This window comes from Hemitrygon akajei, chromosome 3 (assembly GCF_048418815.1).
Source record: "Hemitrygon akajei chromosome 3, sHemAka1.3, whole genome shotgun sequence".
Taxonomy (NCBI): Eukaryota; Metazoa; Chordata; class Chondrichthyes; order Myliobatiformes; family Dasyatidae; genus Hemitrygon; species Hemitrygon akajei.
Window position 1 is genome coordinate 125,146,095 of NC_133126.1, and position 22,604 is coordinate 125,168,698.

General features: G+C 39.2%; 1 protein-coding gene across 4 annotated transcripts in view; it reads right to left on the reverse strand.

The window, feature by feature from the left end:
• The window catches only part of LOC140725377 (diacylglycerol kinase delta-like), a 161,447-nt gene that overhangs the window by 12,018 nt on the left and 126,825 nt on the right, over positions 1–22,604 (reverse strand). For all 4 annotated transcript variants that reach the window (XM_073040779.1, XM_073040778.1, XM_073040780.1 and 1 more), the window contains 12 exons: positions 22,341–22,493; positions 20,805–20,924; positions 18,804–18,903; positions 17,836–17,946; positions 17,197–17,293; positions 11,666–11,773; positions 11,364–11,477; positions 10,057–10,191; positions 8,803–8,957; positions 6,727–6,838; positions 5,209–5,301; positions 868–987 (listed from right to left, as the gene is read on the reverse strand). In XM_073040779.1, the coding sequence (XP_072896880.1) occupies positions 868–987; positions 5,209–5,301; positions 6,727–6,838; positions 8,803–8,957; positions 10,057–10,191; positions 11,364–11,477; positions 11,666–11,773; positions 17,197–17,293; positions 17,836–17,946; positions 18,804–18,903; positions 20,805–20,924; positions 22,341–22,493 (1,418 nt within the window). The remainder of the gene's footprint in view (positions 1–867; positions 988–5,208; positions 5,302–6,726; positions 6,839–8,802; positions 8,958–10,056; positions 10,192–11,363; positions 11,478–11,665; positions 11,774–17,196; positions 17,294–17,835; positions 17,947–18,803; positions 18,904–20,804; positions 20,925–22,340; positions 22,494–22,604) is intronic.

A 22,604-nucleotide genomic window follows, 5' to 3' on the forward strand; every position in this document is an offset into this window, starting at 1 on the left:
TTGGCGTCATTCAATGTTTGTAGTGAGATGCTGAAGATGTTCTATAGGTCAGTTGTGGAGAGTGCCCTCTTCTTTGTGGTGGCGTGTTGGGGAGGCAGCATTAAGAAGAGGGACGCCTCACGTCTTAATAAGCTGGTAAGGAAGGCAGGCTCTGTCGTGGGCAAAGTACTGGAGAGTATAACATCGGTAGCAGAGCGAAGGGCGCTGAGTAGGCTACGGTCAATTATGGAAAACCCTGAACATCCTCTACATAGCACCATCCAGAGACAGAGAAGCAGTTTCAGCGACAGGTTACTATCGATGCAATGCTCCTCAGACAGGATGAAGAGATCAATACTCCCCAATGCCACTCGGCTTTACAATTCAACCGCCAGGAGTAAGATATGTTAAAGTGCCGGGGTTAGGACTCAATGTATTTAAGTAAACTACTTAAGAACTTTTTAAAAAGTTTTATTAATGCTTTTTGAGAGGGTGATTTTAGATGCATATCATATTTTTACTGAGTTAAGTATTGTACGTAATTAGTTTTGCTACAATAAGTGTGTGGGACATTGGAAAAAATGTTGAATTTCCCCATGGGGATGAATAAAGTATCTATCTATCTATCTATCATTCATATGCTGTTGACATCAGGGTCAAGTTGGGAAGCAGATTTATGTCTAAACAAGTCTTGGCCTTTGTTATAGATTAAAGAGTCTTGGCCTAACTAACACCAGCAAATGCTTTCTTACACTTGTTCACCCAACCCCATTTTAGCACTTTCAGGAGGAAAAGAAAATGGAAAAGCAACAAAGATTTAGGTTGCCTACTGAACACATTCTATAAATCAACAATTCAGTAACATTCTTTGTTTGCTTCTGAGCCTACCTCGTCATCGCTTGGTTCGATCAGTTGACACAGCCAAGGAATTTCTGCCAGCTTGCGAAGCTGAAGGTCCACATTAGCCAGAGCCCCAGTGAGCTCGTCCTTCTGAGGGGGATCTAACTGCTGTAACCAGAAAAGAATAGAGCAACATGTTCAGTAATAATCAGTAAACAAAAACAAATGCTAGCCTTTAACATGGAGTTGTATTCTTTTCTTCACATTTTCTCTTTTCCCTTTTGTATTGTACCATGGCCAGAAATAATTAATCAAATAATTTTACCTTCTGGTTTTCAGTGTCTTCACCAAGGAGTGCTGCAGGCTAACTACCTTTGTAAGCCTAGTTGGCTGTCATGAATGTGAAATAGCTACCAACCCATTTATTTACAAACTCAGTACTCCAATCTGTAACACGCTATAAAACCCTGTTTTATCTTAGAAACACATAAAAGAACTTACAATGTCTTCATAACAGCACACAAAAATGTTAGCTCATTTATTCCATGTCATTAGTTGCAAGTAAAATTGAACAGAACAGTACCAAAGGAACAGGCCCCACAATGCCTGTGATGATCAAATTAAAGTTCAAACTTCAAAGTATATTATACATTGTCTAATCTCATTTGTCTGCATATGGTCTACAGTGCCTATAAAAAGTATTCACCTCCTGCTTGGAAGTTTTCATGTTTTATTGTTTTACAGCGTTGAATCACAATGGATTTAATTTGGCCTTTTTGACACTGATCAACAGAAAAAGCTCTTTCGTGTCGAAGAGAAAACAAATTTCTACAAATTGGTCTAAATTTATTACAATTATTAGGCACAAAATAATTGATTGCATAATTACTCACATCCTTCAAGTTCGTATTCAGTAGATATACCCCTGGCAGCAATTACAGCCTTGAGTCTGTGTGGATAGGTCTCTATCAGTTTTGAATATCACAGCACTGCAATTTTTTCCCCATTTTTCTTTACAAAACTGCTCAAGCTCTGTCAGATTGCATGGGGATCGTGAGTGAACAGCCCTTTTCAAGTCCAGCCAAAAAGTCTCAATTGAACTGAGTTATGTACTCTGACTTGACCACTCCAGGACATTAACTTTGTTGCTTTTAAGCTGTGTAGTTTTGGTTTTATGCTTGGAGTCATTGTCTGCTGGAAAACAAATCTTCTCCTGAGTCACAGTTCTCTGATTGACTTAACTATACTCCAAGGAATATTCAGTGCCTTGGAATTTTTCTTGTATCTATCTCCTGACTTGTGCTTTTTAATAACCTTTTTGTGGAGTTGTTTGGAGTGGGTTTTTTTTGTCTTCATGGTGTAGTTTTTGCCAGGATACTGACTCACCAGCAGTTGGACCTTCCAGATACAGGTGTATTTTTACCACAATCATTTGAAACACCTTGACTGCACACAGGTCTCCAAAAACAGATCTCCATTTAGCTAATTACATACCTTCTAAAACCAAATGGCTGCACCAGTGATAATTTGAGGTGTCATTTTAAAGGGGGCGAATACTTATGCAATCAATTATTTTGTGCTCTATATTTGTAATTAATTTAGATCACTTTGTAGAAATCTGTTTTCACTTTGACACGAGTCCTTTTCTGTTGATCAGTCTCAAAAAACGCCAAATTATATCCACTGTGATTTAATGTTGTAAAACAACAAAACAGAAAATCTTCCAGGGGTGGGGAGGAGAAATAGTTCTTATAGGCACTGTATATTGCTCCATCTCCTGCCTGCTGAATTCCTCCTAAACATTACTATCATGTTGGCTTCCACCAGTGCATTCCAGCCACCTTCCGCCATCTGTTTAAAAGAGAACTCTCCTCTTAAATCTCCTTTCAACTTTAGCTCTCTCACCTTAAATCCATTTTCTCCCTGAGAAAAAGGCTACCTTTCCATCTATACCTCTCATGATTTTATATCCATCTATCATGCTACTTCTTCAGCCTCTAATTTTCCAAATAAAACATTACATGTTTGTCCAGAACACACACAAAATGCTGGAGGAATTCAGTAGGTCATACAGCACCTATGGAAACAAATAAACAATCGATGTTTCGCCCTTCATGAGGACTGGAATGCAAGGGGGAGGGAGGCCAAATAAGGTGAAGGAGAGGAAGGAGATAGGTGCGTGGAGGAGGGGGGCTGAAGTAAGAAGCTGGGAAGTGATAGGTGGAAAAGGTAAAGGGCTGGGGAAGAAGGAATCTGATTTAAAGGAGTGTAGACCATGGGAATAAAGAAAGTAGGAGGGGCACCAGGGCGAGGTGATAGGTGGTTGAGGAGAAGAAGTAAGTGGAGGCTAGAGCAAGGAATTGAAGAAGAGAGAAGGAGTAGGGAGAAAATTGCCAGTAGCTGGAGAAGATGAGTGACTGCAGCGTGGCTGTAGAGGAGGCCACGGACCGACACATCAGAATGGAAATGGGGACAGGAATTAAAATGGTTCGCCTCAAGGAGATGTATATAACATCATGAGATGGAATGAAGGCGCACAACAAAATGGTATACCAATCTACGCTGGGTCTCCCCAATATTGTGGAGGCTGCATTGGGAGCACTGGACACAGTAGATGATCCCAACAAATTCGCAGGTGAAGTGTTGCATTACCTAGAAGTCTTTTTGGGACTTGAATGGTGGTGAGGGAGGAGGTGAATGGGCAGGCGGAGCACTTCTTCCGCTTGCAGGGATATGTGCCAGGAAGAAGATTAGTGGGGAGGGATGAATGGACAAGGGAATTGTGGAGGGAGCAATCCCTGCAGAAAGTGGAGAGTGGGGGAGGCAAAGGCGTATTTGGTGGTAGGGTCCTGTTCAAGATGGCAGAAGTTGCAGAGAAACCATGTTTGTCCACCTGGTGAAGCTCTTCTATAACCTCCACATCCTTCCATAATGTGGTTTCCAGACCTAAATACAATACTCCAAATGTAACTCACTCAAGATTTACGTGGCTGCAACATAATTGAACAGAAGTGAGTAGTTTGAGTCATTCAATCATTGCTAATAATAAAAGCTTCACACAAGCTGCAGCGACATTAGACACATTAGTAGCATTAAACACTGTTGATGGACCAGGCTTATATTTTTAGCCGATCCCCTAAGAAAAGGTGGCATTTATTAGCTCTTTAGAACAGAAGGTAAAAGTTTAAATTTCCACTGTGTACATGCTCTTATTCAAGGCTGCGGTTGCAATAGTGTAGTACTTTGAGAAAGAGGAAAATTAGGCAGCATTCTTGCTTTTAATTAATGCCAAATCATCACTTCTAGACCATGACTTTATTCAATGGAATATCTACAGTCTTGGTCATGATCTCCTAAAGTTGAATTCCTTGCTCACTCGCAGTACTTGGCATCAAATGAAGGTAAGTGGACATTTGGAAATAGTATTGGAGGTTGGTAACAATTTTAGAACTGTGACCCAGCAAGGATCACCTGCAGGAATATACCAATAAATAAAAGTACATATAGTATGGAAGGATATGTGCTAGTTAGTCTACAGAACATTAAATTAGATTAAGAATAATTCTTCCCATTTACCAATGGTGATATCATGAGTCATAATGTGATTTTGTACTAAATACTGTTTCACTCAGAATTAGATTTTTTTTGACAATCATGAGTATGCTTATTTAATATATTTAGAGATATAGCATGGGACAGGTCCTTCTGGTCCAACGAGCTGCACTATCGAGCAACCCTCATATTTAACCCTAGCCTAATCACAGGACAATTTACAATGATCAATTGTACCAACTGGTACTTCTTTGGACTGTGGGAGGAAATTGGAGCCTCTGGAGGAAAGTCACGTGGTCATGGGGAGAATGTACAAACTCCTTACAGACAGCAATGTGAACTGAACCTGGATAGCTGGTGCTGTAAAATGTTATACTAACTGCTACGCTACTCTGCCACCCCACTTGTCACTTTAATGCTAGAATACTGATTTCTGCACAAATCATTTATAGACAGTTGCTCATTCCCATGTATCTGTTACTTTACATGCAGAATAAACCTTCCATACCTTGATTAGACTCCAGCCTGCCTACACTCACTCAATTATATATTATTATTTTTATAGAACAAAACGCTTCGAATACTTTCCAGCTAGTAATTTACTCCAGCATTTCTAATAGTCTTTTATATGTACATTGTCCAAATAGCTCAATTAGACCCCAGTGCTTAAATAACCAGTTATGCTATTAGATATACAAATTGTTTGAGGCTTCCAATTATACCAGCCTGCCACTTTTTTTAATACCTGAAATATTTCATTTAAATTGTGACTCACTTAATTATCCTACATATAAGCACTGGGACTCATTTGTTCCCACTATTTGTGTCTTTGCTTACCAGGGACATCTTGCCTGCTAGTAGAAGCTCTGTCTCATTATGCAGGGCTTTCCCATTGTTGACCATTTCCATCACCAGACTGCAACTCAAGCCCTTTAAGAAATGAAAACATAAGACAACTTTAAATCCACACTATGTCTTCAAGTCTACTCAGTAGCAATGACATTCCTCTTACACATGACCCTTACCTTATCTGCAGCTCATACTTAACAGCTCAGAGAATCTTTACAGTCATGAAGAGCTTGCACTTATAAGGCATGCTTTATGTAATGAACAGTTGGAGGATCTTTGCAGGGAAGAGCAAGCAAGGTCAGTCAAGGTAACCAAAACAATGGTCAGGCAGATTCTGAAGAAGCTTTTCAAATTGGGAATGTTACTAGAAAGAGTAGTTTTGATAGAGATCAGGGTTAAAAGAGACAGTGATGCTTTCCATTTGTTGAAAGACAGAATGTATATTGAGGTGTAGTTATGGGAAATAGGAAGGTGCAGAAATTAAATTAATAAGCTTTGATATACGACTATATACGAGATAGTTGTAGAGGCCAAATGGAACTAGGTTTGTTTTAGGGATTTCTAAACATGGGTGAATTTTCCACACTGAATCTGCTGGGGATGCTGGTACTAGCATGAGGTTACTCTTCCATATACTGACTGGTTGTGTTCCAAAGCCTGAGTGGCTGGTTATAACTAGCTAGTCTAAAATGATGAGGTAATTGGCTTAAACCATGCTACTTTTCAAAGTGAAAACTAATTATTGGACAAAACCTGAGTAAATCCTCAAATGAATACTAGTAGCACTTTCAAAACTAAGTGACTGACAAATAGGCAGGCTGCAGAGCCAAATCCCAGTAGGCTTCCTGGAACAGGCTTCTGCTGAAAAGTGACAGCTTCTGCAGACACAAGGCCAACTGACAACAGGCTCACTTTCCGCACAGCTAGTTTCTACCCCACAAAGATCATAGCAGTGAATAAGCTTTCTCAACTTGCCGAAAACAGTTGTTCCCATTTAACTCTTCCTAGTTCCACTTCCTTATAATTGTATCCAGCCTGAATGCAGATCTCGAGAATTGGACATACTATGCTTAATTAGTCCTTATATCATGTTGGAAAACATCATTCTGGGTTGTGTAGGTTTTGTCATCACTATGAAACAGCTGAACATGCACTATTACAGTGTGAAGCATACAAGGTTGAAAAGAGACCAAATGCAGTTTTCACTACCATCTTTGTGGATTGATAGTTTTCATTTCAAAACCTAACTATTAAGTTAATGTTAAGACTTTAATTCATAGTATCGTCTTCTACTTCTTACAACCCACGGGGCTTTTTGGGGTAACTTAGCTTTCATTTGACACATCTTTTTTTCCCCCAATTCTCTGTACCACGCTCCAGTCCAGTTGGTAATGCACCTTTAAGCTGGACTGCCAACCACCATATAAAATCAGAAGATAGTCCACCCAGTCTCAGTAGTTGTAGATTTGCATTCCCTAGCCCACAGTCATGAGTACCATTTCTTACCTCGGTTGTTTTTGACTTTGCATAAACTTTATCCATTGATTTGGCACTGGCATTTACTGCATGTGCAAGCTCTTGTTCCATTGTATGATGAAGCTGTGCGGTTTCCCGAATCCTGGACAGAGAGACAAAGGAGGAGGAAGGACATTATAAGGGACAAAAAGAAAATATGGGGAAAATCAGAACAATAGTGAAATGGAAGATGGAGGCCTAATGCAAAAAGCTTTTGGAAAACAAAGCCACTGTAATGTTGAGTAAGCCAACGCTGCTGCTTGATAAAGACAATATAGGAGAGTTAATTCTGCTTAGAACAATTTTGCTATAAATCAACCATTATGAAAGTTGACCAGAAAAATGCTCGATAGTATAATATCATGAATCAAGCTTGTCACTGCCTTATCTTTGGGGGTCCAGTGACATGTGTGAAGGAATATTGGATGAAAGCATTATTCCTTTCCCCATGTGACATACAACCTATACTTAATAAAGCTTTACAGTGTGACCTGTTTTACTGAACGGAAAGTGTATGGCACTGACCCTAGCATATACACTCAGTGGCCACTTTGTTAATTACCTCCTGTACCTAATAAAATGGCCACTGAGTGTATATTTATGGACTTTCTCTGCTGTAGCCCATCCACTTCAAGGTTTGATGGGTTGTGCATTCAGATTTGCTCTTGTGTAGAGCACTGTTGTAATGTGTGGTTATTTGAGTTACTGTTGCTTTCCTGTTAGCTGGAGCCAGTTTGGCCATTCTCCTTTGACCTCTCTCATTAGCAAGGCATTCTCTCCCACAGAACTCCTGCTCACTGAATGTTTTTTTTTGTTTTTCACACCATCACTATAAATTCTAGAGACTGTTCTGCATGAAAATCCTGTGTGATCAGCCGTTTCTGGGATACACAAACCACCCTGTCTGGCACCAACAATCATTCCATAAAATCACTTTGATCTCATTTCTTCCCCATTCTGAAGTACAACTGAACCCCTTGCAACACACACAAAATGCTTGGAGGAACTCTGCAGGCCAGGCAGCATCTATGGAAAAAAGTACAGTTGATGTTTCGGGTCGAAACCTTGACTGTACTTTTTGCCATAGATGCTGCCTGGCCTGCTGAGTTCCTCCTGCACTTTGTGTGTGCTGCTCGGATTTCCAGCATTTGCAGACTTTCTCTAGTAAGTGAACCCCTCGATCATGTCTGCATGCTTTTATGCATTGAGTTGCTGCCACATGATTGGCTGATTAGATATTTGCATTTATGTGCAGGTGTATAAGTGTACCTAATAAAGTGGCCCCTGAGTGAACAACAAGCTGGCATCTTTAAGTCATGTAACAGGTAACTTATTTATTTACCTGGAGATACAGTGTGAAATAGGCCTTTCCAGCCCAGCAACCTGCACTCCCAGTAACCCACCTAATTAACCCTATCCTAATCACAGGACAATTTACTATGACCAATTAACCGATGAACCAGTATGTGTTTAGAGTGTAGAAGGAAACTGGGACACCCAGAGGAAACACATACATTCATGGGCAGGAATTAAAACTCTTTACAGACAGCATTGGGATTGAACTCTGAACTCTGGTGCCCTGAGCTGTAAAAGCATAGTACTAAATGCTACACTACGGTGGCACTCCAAATGCCTTCTATCCACTTCGATCTAATTCATGGCTTGCTGCACATGCAGAAGTCGTGTAAATTCCATATAGAATCCCACTGCAAATTGCAGATGGATATTAATATAGTTATACATTGATTATATTAATACTGTTCCTCTCTACAATGCACATTTCAATTTGTTGCTTACCGTTCTAATGTTTCTCTTGTACCACACACTGTCTCAACTTTATCTGGGTGATGAATTGTTGTAAAGGTTGAAGAAAAGTTCAACCTCCCTTCAATATTCAATGCTGAAGAGTGTATTTCTCCTGCCACTCATGTTCTAGGACTAGAGTTTTACCCCAGTCTTCTCGAACCATTGCAGAGGTCACTCTCAGGATGTCTGCAGTATGAACAATCCTGCGGTCTATGCTTAAAGATGATGTGTAGTTCAGACAAATTCCTTTGAACCACTTACCGATGGATGAGCGTTCCAGCCGCTCGGCCAAACTGGTTGATCTCAGCAGCTTCCTCTTCTGAAACTATCTCAGGCTGCAAGGCATGCTGGGATGACGGACGAGGTAGTTCACATTTTTGTTTATCTTCCCAAGATTTGAGGGTATTCTCAAAAGCCTGTGGGATGGGCAGACACAAATTAACTCAAGGTCACCTATCCCAACTCAGGCTTCTACTGCATTTGGATTCAATGCCAATCTACCTCCTTTAATTTAAACCTAATGGTTATAGGGAATAAAGAGATGACATCACATGTGATTAAGATATAGTATGTTTGGTTCCAGTGTAGTATTTCTTGAGAAAGGCAAATGCTCAGAAAATCTTCCGTCTCTGTTAAACGTTGGGAAATTTGCCATACTCTCTTGACAAGCCCTATGTTTATCAAAACGATTAATGTAACAGGAGAACCTTTAAACAAGGGAATCTGTACAAAAGCACCTATGCAGTGACTAATCTGTATTTATTTGTACACTATGGAAGAGGCATTAATTGCATAAATATGCAATGTACAATATATCATGTTCAATGATCTCATAATTAACAGATCAGATCAAAGCTGTAGTCATGAATGGTAGTGGATAATTAAAGAGCTAATCACAGGAGGAGACTCCCAAGAACAACTGCAATATCAATAATGACTCAGCCCACCAGGTGAGTGCTAAAGACAAGGCCTTGCAAGGGATCTCAGATCCCAAAAAATATACATAAACAAATACAACAGTCTCACATGGAAAGAAAACATTTTGATGTACTTATATGTTATTCTTCCCAATACAGTTTAGCATTAGAGTGGCTTGAAGTTTATGAGCATAATTTCTGGTACAGTTCAGGACTTTTTTTGGATTTTAGCTGTGTTTGGTAAAATTGAACAATATTGTTATTAAAGAAAGTTCAGTCAGAAATGCAACAGATTTTACACTGTTGTGAATTTGAAGTCAGTAATAACAAAAGAATCCCATTCAAAGACATATTAATATTAAAATATATACTGTCTACCTATTACTTAGTGTAGTGACACTAATACATCAGATCAAGTAATGAAAATTGTAAATGGGCTTTTGTAAACAACATGCTTAAAGGTAAATGAAATGTTATTTCTGCTTGATTGACACCTGCTGCCAAAGTGGGATTTTATAGTGTAAAACAGAACTATTTTACCTCAGTTATTTCTGGAAATTAATTTGGCTTTCATTCCCAGGCTCCAGACAATACCTACCCGATCTCTAGTCAACATCTGTGCACGGTTTTTGTGAATGATTTTTATGTAGCCAGGGGGTTGAATCCAAGCTTCCCCATCCACTTGTACTGGGACTCCTTCATCACCAAGAATTGTAATCTTTACTGAACGACACTAGAAATGGGAAGAAAGTGCATCCTAGTTAAGGAGGCCGATAAAAATCTAAAAAAGATCCTCTTAATATTTACCCTTAGTGCTTCCAATCGAAATAAGTCAAATACTTACATTCTATTCTATAGCTGTTACTCAATAAACAAAGACCCTATGTCTACAGTATTAATATTTATGCACCATACGAGATCAAGAAAGAAGCTCACAGCCTCTGAAAGAGTTCACTAATCTTGCTTTTGCTGAGCTGAGTACCGAGATCCTAGCTCCATTATAGTTGGCTGTGTTTATTTTTTGGTTTATTTGTTCTCAGGTTGTGAGTAACACTGGCAAGACTGGTTTTGCTATTATACTACTGATCCAAGTGATGGTGGCAGGCTTCCTCCCTCTGTTTTGTTTTAGTATCATCAGTTTAGAGTGAATATAGGGTGCATGGGCCTGAACCATGCATGCCCAAACAAATGATCATGGCAGCTTCCTTTCCCTAGAGAATGATGAGCCAACTGAATTATTACAAGTCCAAAATATTATTTTATTTTCTCTTTCCAATCCACAACTCCCATTTACTGGATTTGATTCCGCATTGGTTATCACTAGCATTTTTCATTTTCTTTTAGCTTTACCTCTTGTTTCATCTACAACTGTAAGATGAGAATGAGCATTTGGTTCTTAGTTAGTGTCAGGCTGACCACTGGTAATGTGTTCCTCTGTTTTCTGAATTGTTGCATTTTCTGATGCATTTGGGTTACCAAGAAAGTGTACTATTGAATTTACTGTTGAGAAATTAGTCACAAAGGTTAGGATATTAGTGGACAGTGAAAGAATAAAAGAGAAGGGAAATGCCAGATTTTTTATAATTTAACAAATGAGGTGACACCCCAAAGAGAGTTTTATGAGCTAGAAAAGAGGCCAAAGCAAGGCTTAACAGTAATCTTTGGACTACTTCCCATACTTTGTACTCAGTGGCAAAGAAACAGTAATAAATGGGAACTTAATCTACTGTTGGCCCAGAAGGCAACTTCTGAGTGCCCTCTGAAATTATGAGGGAAGTACAGTCTATTGAACAAATGCCCTTGGCACAGCAGTTAACATTGTTTTGAGGGAGGGTGTTAATTAATCTACTTGAGGAAAAAAAGAATCAAGGAAGAGAGTAAACAAGCATGGGTGAGCTCTCTTACTTGAGCAATTCGATGATGTTGCAGATTGATGACTCGTGAAACTGCCATTTGCATACTGCCAAACACAGCCACCACCTCCAAAATCTTGTCATCAAAAGAAGGAGCTGTGAAAATCTGCAGAGCGATCAACAAGGGTTATGTCAGCAATTGTATTAATGCACGAGAGATAGCAATGATCAGCATCACTCTATGGATACGAGTACCATGGCTCTATGATTTATGTTTACTTACACGTAATGAATGCTACACCTGCAACCCTATTTACTTACATTTACCAAAACCAGTTTTAAAGTTGTACTTACATCATCTTCCTTGGTTCCACCCCAAAAGTTGGTACCACCAGCATAGCTGGGGATATTTAGTACTGCAATACCCTGCAAGCTAGGTAGGGGAATGCGCTGTCCATCACACTGTAATAGAAAAGGGGGAGAAAAAGATCAAATTAAATTAAGTAAAGCAAACTTATAATCAAAGCATATATATGTTACCATATACATACCTTGATATTCATATACTTCAGGCATTTCCAGGAAAAATAAAGAATATAATAGAATTTACTAAAAGACTGACAAACAGCCAATATGGAAAAAAAGAAACTGTGCAAATAAATGAAATAATACTGAGAACATGAGTTGCAAAAGTTCTTTGAAAGTGAGTTTGTAGGTTGTAGAATCAGTTCAGAGTTGTGGTGGGTGAGATTATCCACGTTGGCTCAGAAGCTTGTTGGTTGTTGGGTAATAACTGATCCTAAACCTGGTGGTGTGGAACCTAAGGCTTCTGTATCTCCTACCTGATGGTAGATGGGAGAAGAGAACATGGCGATAATGAATGCTGCTATCTTTGTAAATATACTCAATAGTGCGAGGTCTTTGTCTGAGATGGACTCTGCTGTATCCACCACTTTCTTCAGTCTTTTCCATTCCTAGGGATTAGTAATTCTGTATCTGGCCCATGGTGCAACCAGTTAGGATACTTTCCATGTGCATCTATAGGAATTGTCAAACTTATCAATACTGAATAAACTTTGACATTATCAATAGCACTAATAGCAGAATTGAAGCAAAAAACAAAGATATGAGTTTTTTTCCTCCTTTGTGACTGTATGTTTTCTTGAACTTGTAACCACGTGTGCTATTTGTCCTCTGTGCAGTGTGCTGTTGGTAACATGTTTTGTACCTTGGTCCTGAATGGACTCCGTTTCATTTGGCTATATTAATGTATGCATCAATGATAATTAAAACTGAACTTGTACTTGACCTTGATAATTCCTCATTAATAACGGTAAGAAGTGACAGAACCTAAAGATCAAAGGATGAATGGGCCGTGATTTGAGGAGGACTAAATTTTCAATACGCCAGAAGTTTTCTTTTCATGTTTCAGGACTGGATACCACAGTGGATTAGCTACAAGCTTTCACATGAGACAGGAAAGTAAAGTGAGCAGCACTACAGTGGGTTATTCAGTTCCTCAAGCACTTTCCCTCATTTCATTGTTGTTTGATGTCATTCTAATGAATCTGCATTCTCTGCACTTAAACAACAGAAGATTTACTTTCTATCTGAATCACTCGGTACCAAACACTGAAAAGAATGTGCTTAAGGCACAATGAATTTTATTCCCACAATGTCCAAATAATTTGGAGCAGGTGAATTAATTTTCAAAATACAGAAACTGTTGTGCAGACAAAGGCAATTTAACCTACATCCCTTACAACATTTGGCAGTGCACTGCAGACCTGGATCTCTTGTTTCATGAATACAGAGATGTATCAATGTCTCTCATATCTGAAATCATTTCAGTTGATTTCTTCTGCACTCTTTCTCAAACCTCTGTAACTTTCAGACAGTGTGGTACCCAGAATTATACAACATACTCCAGTTGTGGCCAAACAAATGTTCTGTAAAAGTTTATCATAATTTCCCTACCATTATGTTCTGCAGCTGTATTCATTAAAGCTAAAGCTGTGAATGTTTTTTGTCAACTTCCCTTGTGAGTTATAAAGAATTGTGCAGATCTTCCCAGATCTCCCTGGTTACGAATTTGCTTTAAAATTATACCTCTAATTTACAATGTGTCTTCTTTCAAGCAAAGTATAACATCACAGTTTTATCTGTCACCTGTCTGTCCATTTCACCAACATGACTGTATCTTCTTGAAATTTACTGGTATCCTCCTCAGCACTCACTACACCTTCCGGTTTAGTGTCATTTGCAATTTGGAAATTGTATCCTGTACACTCAAGGACAAGTCACAAATATTCAGAAACACTCTGAAGCCAGCAGTAACACTTGGGGAACTCAGCTACTCAGCTGTATATTTCCACCCAGTCTGAAAAACAGTCTTTCACTACTACTGTTTCTTCTTATTACTTTGCAGCTATTCTAGCCTCTCTTATTCTGTGGACTTCAGTACTGATGACATGCATCACTTTATCAATCACTTTTTGGAAGTCCACATACACCAAAAGCACTGCCTTCATCAACTATACCTGTTATTTCATCAAAACAACTCATTCAAGATAATAATTTACAATTTACCTAAAGCAAATTTATGCAGGCTTTCCTTAACTAAAAGATAACTACTTCGATCCCAGATTAATTTTTCTAAAACTCTCACCACTGAGCAAGGTTAGGTGCAACATTTACAATTTTCCAATCCACAACCAGGGCCTTTGAATCTAAGATGCTTAGAGGATTACGGCTAGGACATGTACATTCCATATGGACCAGTTAGATGATCCATTTTAGCTGCAGACAGCCTTTCTATCATCTCTTCATGTTCGATTTTTAGTTATACAGAATTTCAATTACATCTTCTTTTGCTGAGACCTCAGCAGCACGTTCCTCATTGATGAAGATAAATATGATATACTTATCTAATAAGTGCTATCATGCACTACATTTATTTTAGGCATTTCCATTTTTGTTGTTTAATAAAACTTTCCTCTCCTCTTACAACCATCTTACTGCTCACATAACTACTCAATTAAAATTTGGATTTCTATTTATGTTTTGTCAGTTGCTTGTCATTCTCCCTCCTTGCCTCTCTTATTTCCTTCTCTAATTCTCCTCTAAACTTCCTGCAAACAGCCTAGTTCTCACTTATCTGGCACCAGAGTGATGATTTTTTTTAACACCCTACTTGTTGGCTGTTCAGAAAGCTCTGATTTTGGTAAGATGTTGAAGTTCATTATTAAGGATGAGGTTTAGGGTTACTTGGAGGCACATGATAAAATAGGCTGGTCAGCATGGTTTCCTTAAGGGGAAATCTTGCCTGAACAAATCTGTTGGAATTCTTTAAGGAAATAGCAGATAGAATAGACAAAGAAAAATCAGTGGATGCTGCTTACTTGGATTTTCAGGCCTTTGATAAGGTGCTGCAGATGAGCTGCTAAACAAGAAGAGCCCATTGTATTACAGGAAATTGGCTGACCTACAGAAGGCAAAGAGCGGCAACGTAAGGGAATTTCTCTGGTTTGCTGCACTACTGAGCAGAGGTGTTCTGCAGGGGCCCAGGTTGGACCACTTCTTTTCACATTATAGATCCATCATTTGGATAATGGAATTGATGGCTTTGTGGCATAATTTGCAGACAATACTAAGACAGGTGGAGAGAAGCAGGGAGTCTGCAGAAGGACTTAAGACAGATTAAGAAAATGGGCTAAGAAGTGGCAGATGGAATATAGTGTAGGGAAGTGTACGATCATCCAGTTTGGTAGAAGGAATAAATTAGGATAAAATTCAGACATAAGAAGCCAAAATGGACTTGGGAGTCTTTGTGCAGGATACTCTAAAGGTTAACTTGCAAGTTGAATCAGTGGCAAGGAAGGCAAATGCAATGTTAGCATTCATTTTGAGAGGACTACAAGAGAAAGGAAGGATGTAATGCTGAGGTATTGGTCAGTCTGCACTTGGAGTACTGTGAGTAGTAAGTCAATGTGCTGTCATTGGAGAGGCTCCAGAGGAGGTTCACAAGAATGATTCCAGGAATGAAAGGGTTAATGTATGAGGAGCATTTGAAGGCTCTTTTACTCACTGCAGTTTAGGAGAATGATGGGAATCTCATTGACAATCTATCAAATATTGAATGGCCTATAGAATGAACATGGTGGAGTAGTCTTCAACCAGAGGGACAGCCTCAGAATAGAAAGATGTTGCTTTAGAACAGAGTTGAGGAGGAATTTTAGCCAGACGGTTGTGAATCTGTGGAATTCATTGTCACAGATGGCCGTGGAGGCAAAGACATTGGATATATTTAAAGCGGAGGTTAATAGGCTCCTGATTAGTAAGGGGATCAATAAGGGGAGAAGGCAGCAGGAAAATGGGGTTGAGAGGTCTAGAATACAAGAGCATGGAAGTGATGCTGAGGCTTTATAAGGCAAAGGTGAGGACTCACCTTGAGTATTGTGAACAGTTTTGGGCCCTCATCTTAGAAAGGACGTGCTGGCATTGGAGCGGGTCCAGAGGTGGTTCACAAGGATAATTCCAGGAATGAAAGGGTTATCCTACGAGGAACGTTTGATGGCTCTGGGTCTGTACTCGTTGGAATTCAGAAGCATGAGGGAGGATCTCATTGAAACCTTTCAAATGTTTGAAGGCTTAGAGTAGATGTGGAAAGGATGTTTCCCATGGTGGGACAGTCTAGGATAGAGAGGCACCCTTTCAAAACAGAGAGGTAAGAGATGCAGAGAAATTTCTTCAGTCAAAGAGTGGTGAATTCGAGGAATCTGTTGCCACATGCAACTGTGGCGGCCAGGTCGTTGGGTACTTAAGGCAGAGATTGATAGGTTTTTGATTGGACATGGCATCAAAGGTTACAAGGAGAAAACCGGGAACTAGGGTTGAGGAGGAGAAAGAAAAAAGGAATCGACATGATTGAATGGTGGTGCAGACTCGATGGGCCAGATGGCCTAATTCTGCTCCTATGTCTTATGGTCTACTATACTTATCTCATGTACTATAAACCTACCTTTGTCCTATCTTCTTACTTTGGTTCTGTCTAAAAATGTCCTATTTCTGGTTTGGTGCTATTTATCTTTTTCATTCTTTTGCCTCTTTTTCAATGCTTCCCATTGCCTCACCAAATAATTCCTTGCTTTGTTTAAAGCAAATATTTAATTAAACTCATTGATATATACATATCTAATTCAATAAGACACTCCTGCACCTTTTTACAATCACTCAGAGTCTGTCCTCCTAGATTCTTTGACTCAACGTTCCCCACGGTTTAAACTCTCCATGACTCTCTTTCTGGTGCTTTTATAAGCTTGCTTAGGCACTCTCACTGTTTTTTTTATTCATTGGTGATCTGCTTTTCATGCTTATTTCTAATTATCTGCAGCTTGCTTTCCATGCTCCTTCCAAGCTCACTGGGCTCCATCTTCCTTGCATCTTTTACTCAACATGGAAAAGACCTCATCTTTCACACATAGGGGCATTGCTTTTGAAGAAGAAAAGTTGGCCACAAGAATTTCCTGCTTTTTATCAAATATAACCAAGGAATATTCTGCATCTATCTGAATAGGGCCTTATTAACAATACCTGAAAAGTGTATTGCATTGTTTGCCTCTGAATTGAGTCTTGAACTCACGGACCTCTGGGCACTATCAATGCTGCCAATGGTCAACAACGTCTGCATGGATGAGATGGGATTGGACGGAATGAGATTCACCATTTGACCTCTATACTTTAATCAAGCTGGTCTCGTGGAAGTTTGAATCCCCAGCTTTTACACCCTGTTTTGTGATGTAGGGATGGTTCATGCAAAAAGGATTATTTAAAATTATGTCCAAAGACTGATGGTCTAGAAAATGTGGAGTAAATAAGATACCAACCTCGAGAAGTACTTTCTGCTCCAAATTTTTATACGTTCTGTGTAGTAGCTCCTTGGTTCCAAGAACCCCATACCACATCATATTTTTTGTTCGACTCCTGAGAAAAAACTATAAAAAGTTAAATACAATTCATAAGACACCAATAGCTAAAAACAAATAATACTTGCCAGTTCATACTGATGTCCTAGTCATTTCTGAACTGGTAGAAACTAAACCCAAGGAATCCTGTCAGCCAATACTGAATATGGTGTGGAAGGAAAATTCATGCAGTCTGTGACAGAGTCAGAATACAGTGGACAAATAGGAATAAGAAGATAAAGAAAGAGGAGAATAGTTATTTGTAATCATTCTGGGGTAAGGTATAAAACAAGGAAAGGAGGGGAATATTTGGGCATAAACTGTGTTGGAAGGAATAGAAATTATTGGATTATGTATGATCAGCAATTTAGAGCTTTACATTTCTGCTCAAAGTGAGATGCAGTTGGGGGCTTCTGACATTTTGCTCATAATTTGATGTTAACAATGATCTCCTTCAATATTATGGAATATGAAACCTGGAGAGGGATGTGCAGCTTATGAATAAGTAGCAGGTTGGGTATTTTTTCAGTTCAACACTCAACCTGCTGCCAGCTTCCTCACCTGCATTTTTCTGGATGTTCATCCCGTTTGTTGTTGAAGTCCAGCGATATTTTTGCATCCAATCCAATTCCAAAATAATTATTCATGACACATTTTTCTGTGTACCCATTTCTGAAGAACAAAACAAATTTATTTAGTTTACATATCAATGAGACCACATGAAGAAAACTCTCCTCTATTTTAGATTGTTCTATCTTATGAAGGTACATTCACCAGATAGCCAGCAATAGTATTTACCTGCAGTCTTAACAAGAGCAAACTTCTAACCAAAATACTACAGTAGAAAGTTGGCATCATCCCAAGATTGATTGAGAAAGTACAACATCCTTTCCCCCTCAAAAAAAAATCACTCCCATCTGGAAAGAGCACTCTTTAACTCTATAAGGGAACCAAGCTGCTGACAGAAGGCAGAATAATGAACAGTTGATCTGTGCTCCTCAAAAAGAACCAAAAGGAGGGTTTGGCTCCCAATGAGCAAGCTATGGCAAGGTTTAAGGTTTCTATGAGAAGTCATCATCACTGTCTGTAGATGGAGTAAATAATATTGCAGTCCCATTCAATTAAATTTGTATGCTTGATGCCCAATGACTGACTGCATATTCAGACAAAATTAGCAATATGAGATAATGGATCAGTGAGAAGGGATTTTAATTCTTTGTATAACCCATGCTGCAATTGCTCTGGAAACGTTCGATGAGATTTCTCATAAGAAGCTTTAAATAATTTTTATCTGTGCTATATCTGATCTGGAATTTAGTGGAACTCACAGAGGTTGCAAAAAAAAATCATAAAAAATCCCTTGCAATTGTAATTCATCTTGAATAGAACAAAATTCTTGAAAACCAGAACCTGAATTAAACCTAGTAATAAAATAAAACAGACCACACATCTGGAAATGGAATGCCAAAAAACAAGGGAAAGTACTTGGAGAATAAAGTAACAACTATAAAGTGTCCCACGGTACATACAGAATATCAGGTTCCGAGATCACAGGGTCAGCATGGACAAGTAACATTTTGCTGATGACAGATCCTCCAGCCAAAGAAGCAGCCAATCCGGCTCGTAAACCTGAAGAGGAGTGCACAAGACAGAGAGTCAGTGGCAAAATCAACTTGCAGCACGAAGTGGAAGCACCCACACCCCCACCTGAATAAAAGTTCAGATCCCGGAAATCAGTGTTCAGGCCCTCAGCTTCCTCTCCCCACACTTTGTGTAATATAATATCCCAGATGATGATGTCAGGCATTGAACTGAGAAAGTAAAGTCAAAATACTAAAATAATTTGCAGATTATTGTGTGTGAGCAACAGTAGGACCAGAACAAACCATTTAATATTCTCAACAATTTCAATGTACAACTCTCATAAAGTTAAAATACCAGGTCAAATTCAGTGTAAAAACTGGGATAGAACCTCAAAATGGTAACCAGTTTCTGGCAATCCTTCCATAATTTCTTGGAGTTGTCTGTAATTAATGAAGTGCTTTGAGAAACTGGTGATGAAACGTATCAACTCCTGTCTGAGAAGTGACTTGGATCCACACCAATTTGCCTACTGGAACAACAGGTCATCATCAGATGTCATTTCATTGGTTCTTCACTCAACTCTGCAACATCTGGACAGCAAAGATGCATACATCAGGATGTTCTTTACTGACTTCAACTCGTCATTCAATTACCCCCCACTCAAAACTAATCAATAAGCTTCAGAGCTTAGCTTCAATACCTGTTCAGATTGTGCAACTGAAATCCTCAATTTCCTCACTTGCAGATCCCAGTAAGTTTGTATTGGCAACAACATCTCCTGCACAATCTTTATCAGCACAAGCACACCACAGGGCTGTGCGCTTAGCTCCTCTGTTCTGCTTGCTTTATACTTGTGACTGTGAGGCTAAGCACAGCTCTAAATCCATATTTAAGTTTGCTGATGGCACCACTGTCATTGGCTGAATTAAAAGTGGTAACACATCAGCATACAGAAGAGAGACCATACATCTGACTGAATGGTGCCACATCAACTTCTCACAAGATCAGGAAGATGATTATTGACCTTAGGAGGATGAAAGCAGAGTCCTCATCAGGGGATCAGAGGTGGAGAGGGACAGCAACTTTAAATTCCTCGGTGTTATCATTTCAGGAAATCTGTCCTGTGCCCAGCACAGTGCCATTACTAACAAAACAAAGCAACATCTCTATTGTTTGCAAAGATTCGGCATGACATCTAAAACTTTGACAAACTTCTATAGATGTGTGGTGCAGAATATACTGGTTGGTTGCATCATGTCCTGGTATGGAAACACCAATGTGCTTGAATGGAAGAGCCTACAAAAAGTAGTGAATATGGGTCAGTCCATCATGGGTACAGCAATCCCCACCATTGAACACATCTACATGGGGTGCTGTCACAGGAAGGCTGCATCCATCATCAAGGACCCCCACCATCCAGGCCATGCTCTCGTCTCACTGCTGGCATCAGGAAGGTGGTACAGGAGCCTCAGGACCCACACCACCAGGTTCAGGAACAGTTATTACCCCTCAGCCATCAGACCCCAGAGTGAGAGGGGATAACTTCATTCAACTTCGCTCACCCCATCACTGAACTGTTCCCATAACCTATGGACTAATTTTCAAGGGCTCTTCATCTCATGTTTTTGATATTTATTGCTTAATTATTTATTATTATTATTATTATTATTTCTTTTTAAACTTTTTGTATTTTGCACGTGTTGGGGGTCATCTTCAATTGATTCTACAGTGTTTCTTGTATTAACTATGAATTCCTGCAAGAAAATGAATGTCAGGTTTGTATTTGGTAACATACATGTACTTTGATAATAAATTTACTTTGAACTTTGAGGCGGCAATTTAGAAATTACGTATGGATATATCAGTACTGTTGCAGTGTTCTCACTGCGTCACCCTCAAGGGGTCCCTGTGTCATTGGGTAATTTATGTTTCATAAAATTACTTACTTGGGTAGAGAATCTTGGAGTTAAGCATTGGTAAATTGTCTCTAGGAGTAGGAAGTGAGGAGGAACTCCCAATGGACAGGCTTCCTTTACTGATTCTCCTCTCACAGGGAGACTTTGGCACTGCAAAAAGGATAGCACCATGGTGTTCAGCTACATTTTATTGACACCTATTTGCCATTAATCCACTCATTTACACTTAAGAGATATCTAAAGATTTCTGAAACTAAAAGCAATGTGCTTTAGAGATTTAAAATCTATAAGGTGCTGTTCATGAATAGAAACATAGTATGACCCCAAACTAACAAATGTGAAAAATGAACTCCATGAAATGAGAAATAAACTATGAAAGCAATCTCTTTCTATTTACGTGTATGTTTCTTTACTTTGAGAGCTTGTAGACAAGTCATCTCGAAACATGATATGGAACAGGCAAGAGAATAGCAACAGGTTTGAGAAATGAGAAATAATTGCTGAGTTTGCTGCTTGGAGTTTCTGAATCACCTGTATAAAAACCACGATCCATTTTACCTATCTAACTTTACTGGTACCTCTGCTGCACTGTTCAACATTCATTATTCAAAAAGGCAGATGTATCAAACAAAAATCTTTTTTCATTTTTGACATCAGACCTTGGACATTATAAATTGTGGAACTCAGCCTTTTCCATTCTTACAAATCTCAGTTGGTATTCCTATCTTCAGACTTTGTTTGGTATTGCTCCTGGCCCCAGACAAAGAATGATACTAGAGCAACAAAAAAAAATCTGCTGGAGGAACTCAGCAGATTGAGCAATATCTGCAGGAGGAAAGGAATTGTCAATATTTTGTGTCAAAATCCAGCCTTGGTGCAGGGTTTTAACCCAAAATATAGACAATGTCATTCTTCCTGCAGGCATTGCTTAATCTACTGAGATCCTCTAGCAGATTTTTTGTTCCTCCAGGTTCCAGCATCCGCACTCTGTTTAGTCTCCAATGGATGATGCTTTTCTTGTCCCATGACTAATTCATGCCCTTTTCCTCCTTAGAGCATAATCTATGCTTGTGTGACCCCAGATGTTGCTATGAAACCATTTTGGAGCCAAGGTTTTGATTATTGTAATTCTCCATTGACACAGTAGAGGGCAGCCCTGCTTAAAATTTGATCACTAATATGAACTATCTCCAAGTAGCACCCTTAACCTAAATCTTGTTACACACCATCAGTCTGCTATTTCTGTCACCACTTTCAATGCCATCCTCACTAAATTCTAATTCACTTACCCTTCATAAAAACACCCCTTTCCTCTATCTCCCAATCCGCTTCATAATAGTCTTTCAATCTCTTGTTCATCTTCTTAGCCTTCATTGCTTTATACTTACGCTTAACCCTTCTCTTCTGCTACCTTTCTTTATTTCCCTTGGACCAGCTCAATGATACCCCTGAAAATCCTGAATTCTTTATACATTGCAAAGAGTACAAACCCATCCCAGGTTCAAATGTGTTGAGCACCCCTTACACCATCCCATCTTAAAAAAATACTTTTCAGAAGTTTAATACCTTTCCGGTTGACTTTTCCTTTAATGTTGATGCCATATGTGGAGTGCAGGGAGACCTTATCTTCATTCTGGGTGTCTCTTCCTTCTTCTTCAGAGCAACCACCAAAAGTATAACCTTCCTGGTCATGTGTCTGTGCATTCTGTTCATCAACAGCTAGACAATGCAGGAAGATTACAGACCTCATATATTACAATCTGTTCTATATCAGGACAAAAGCCAGCAATGATATTTTCACAAGTGACTCTCTTCTTTCAAATGTGTTTC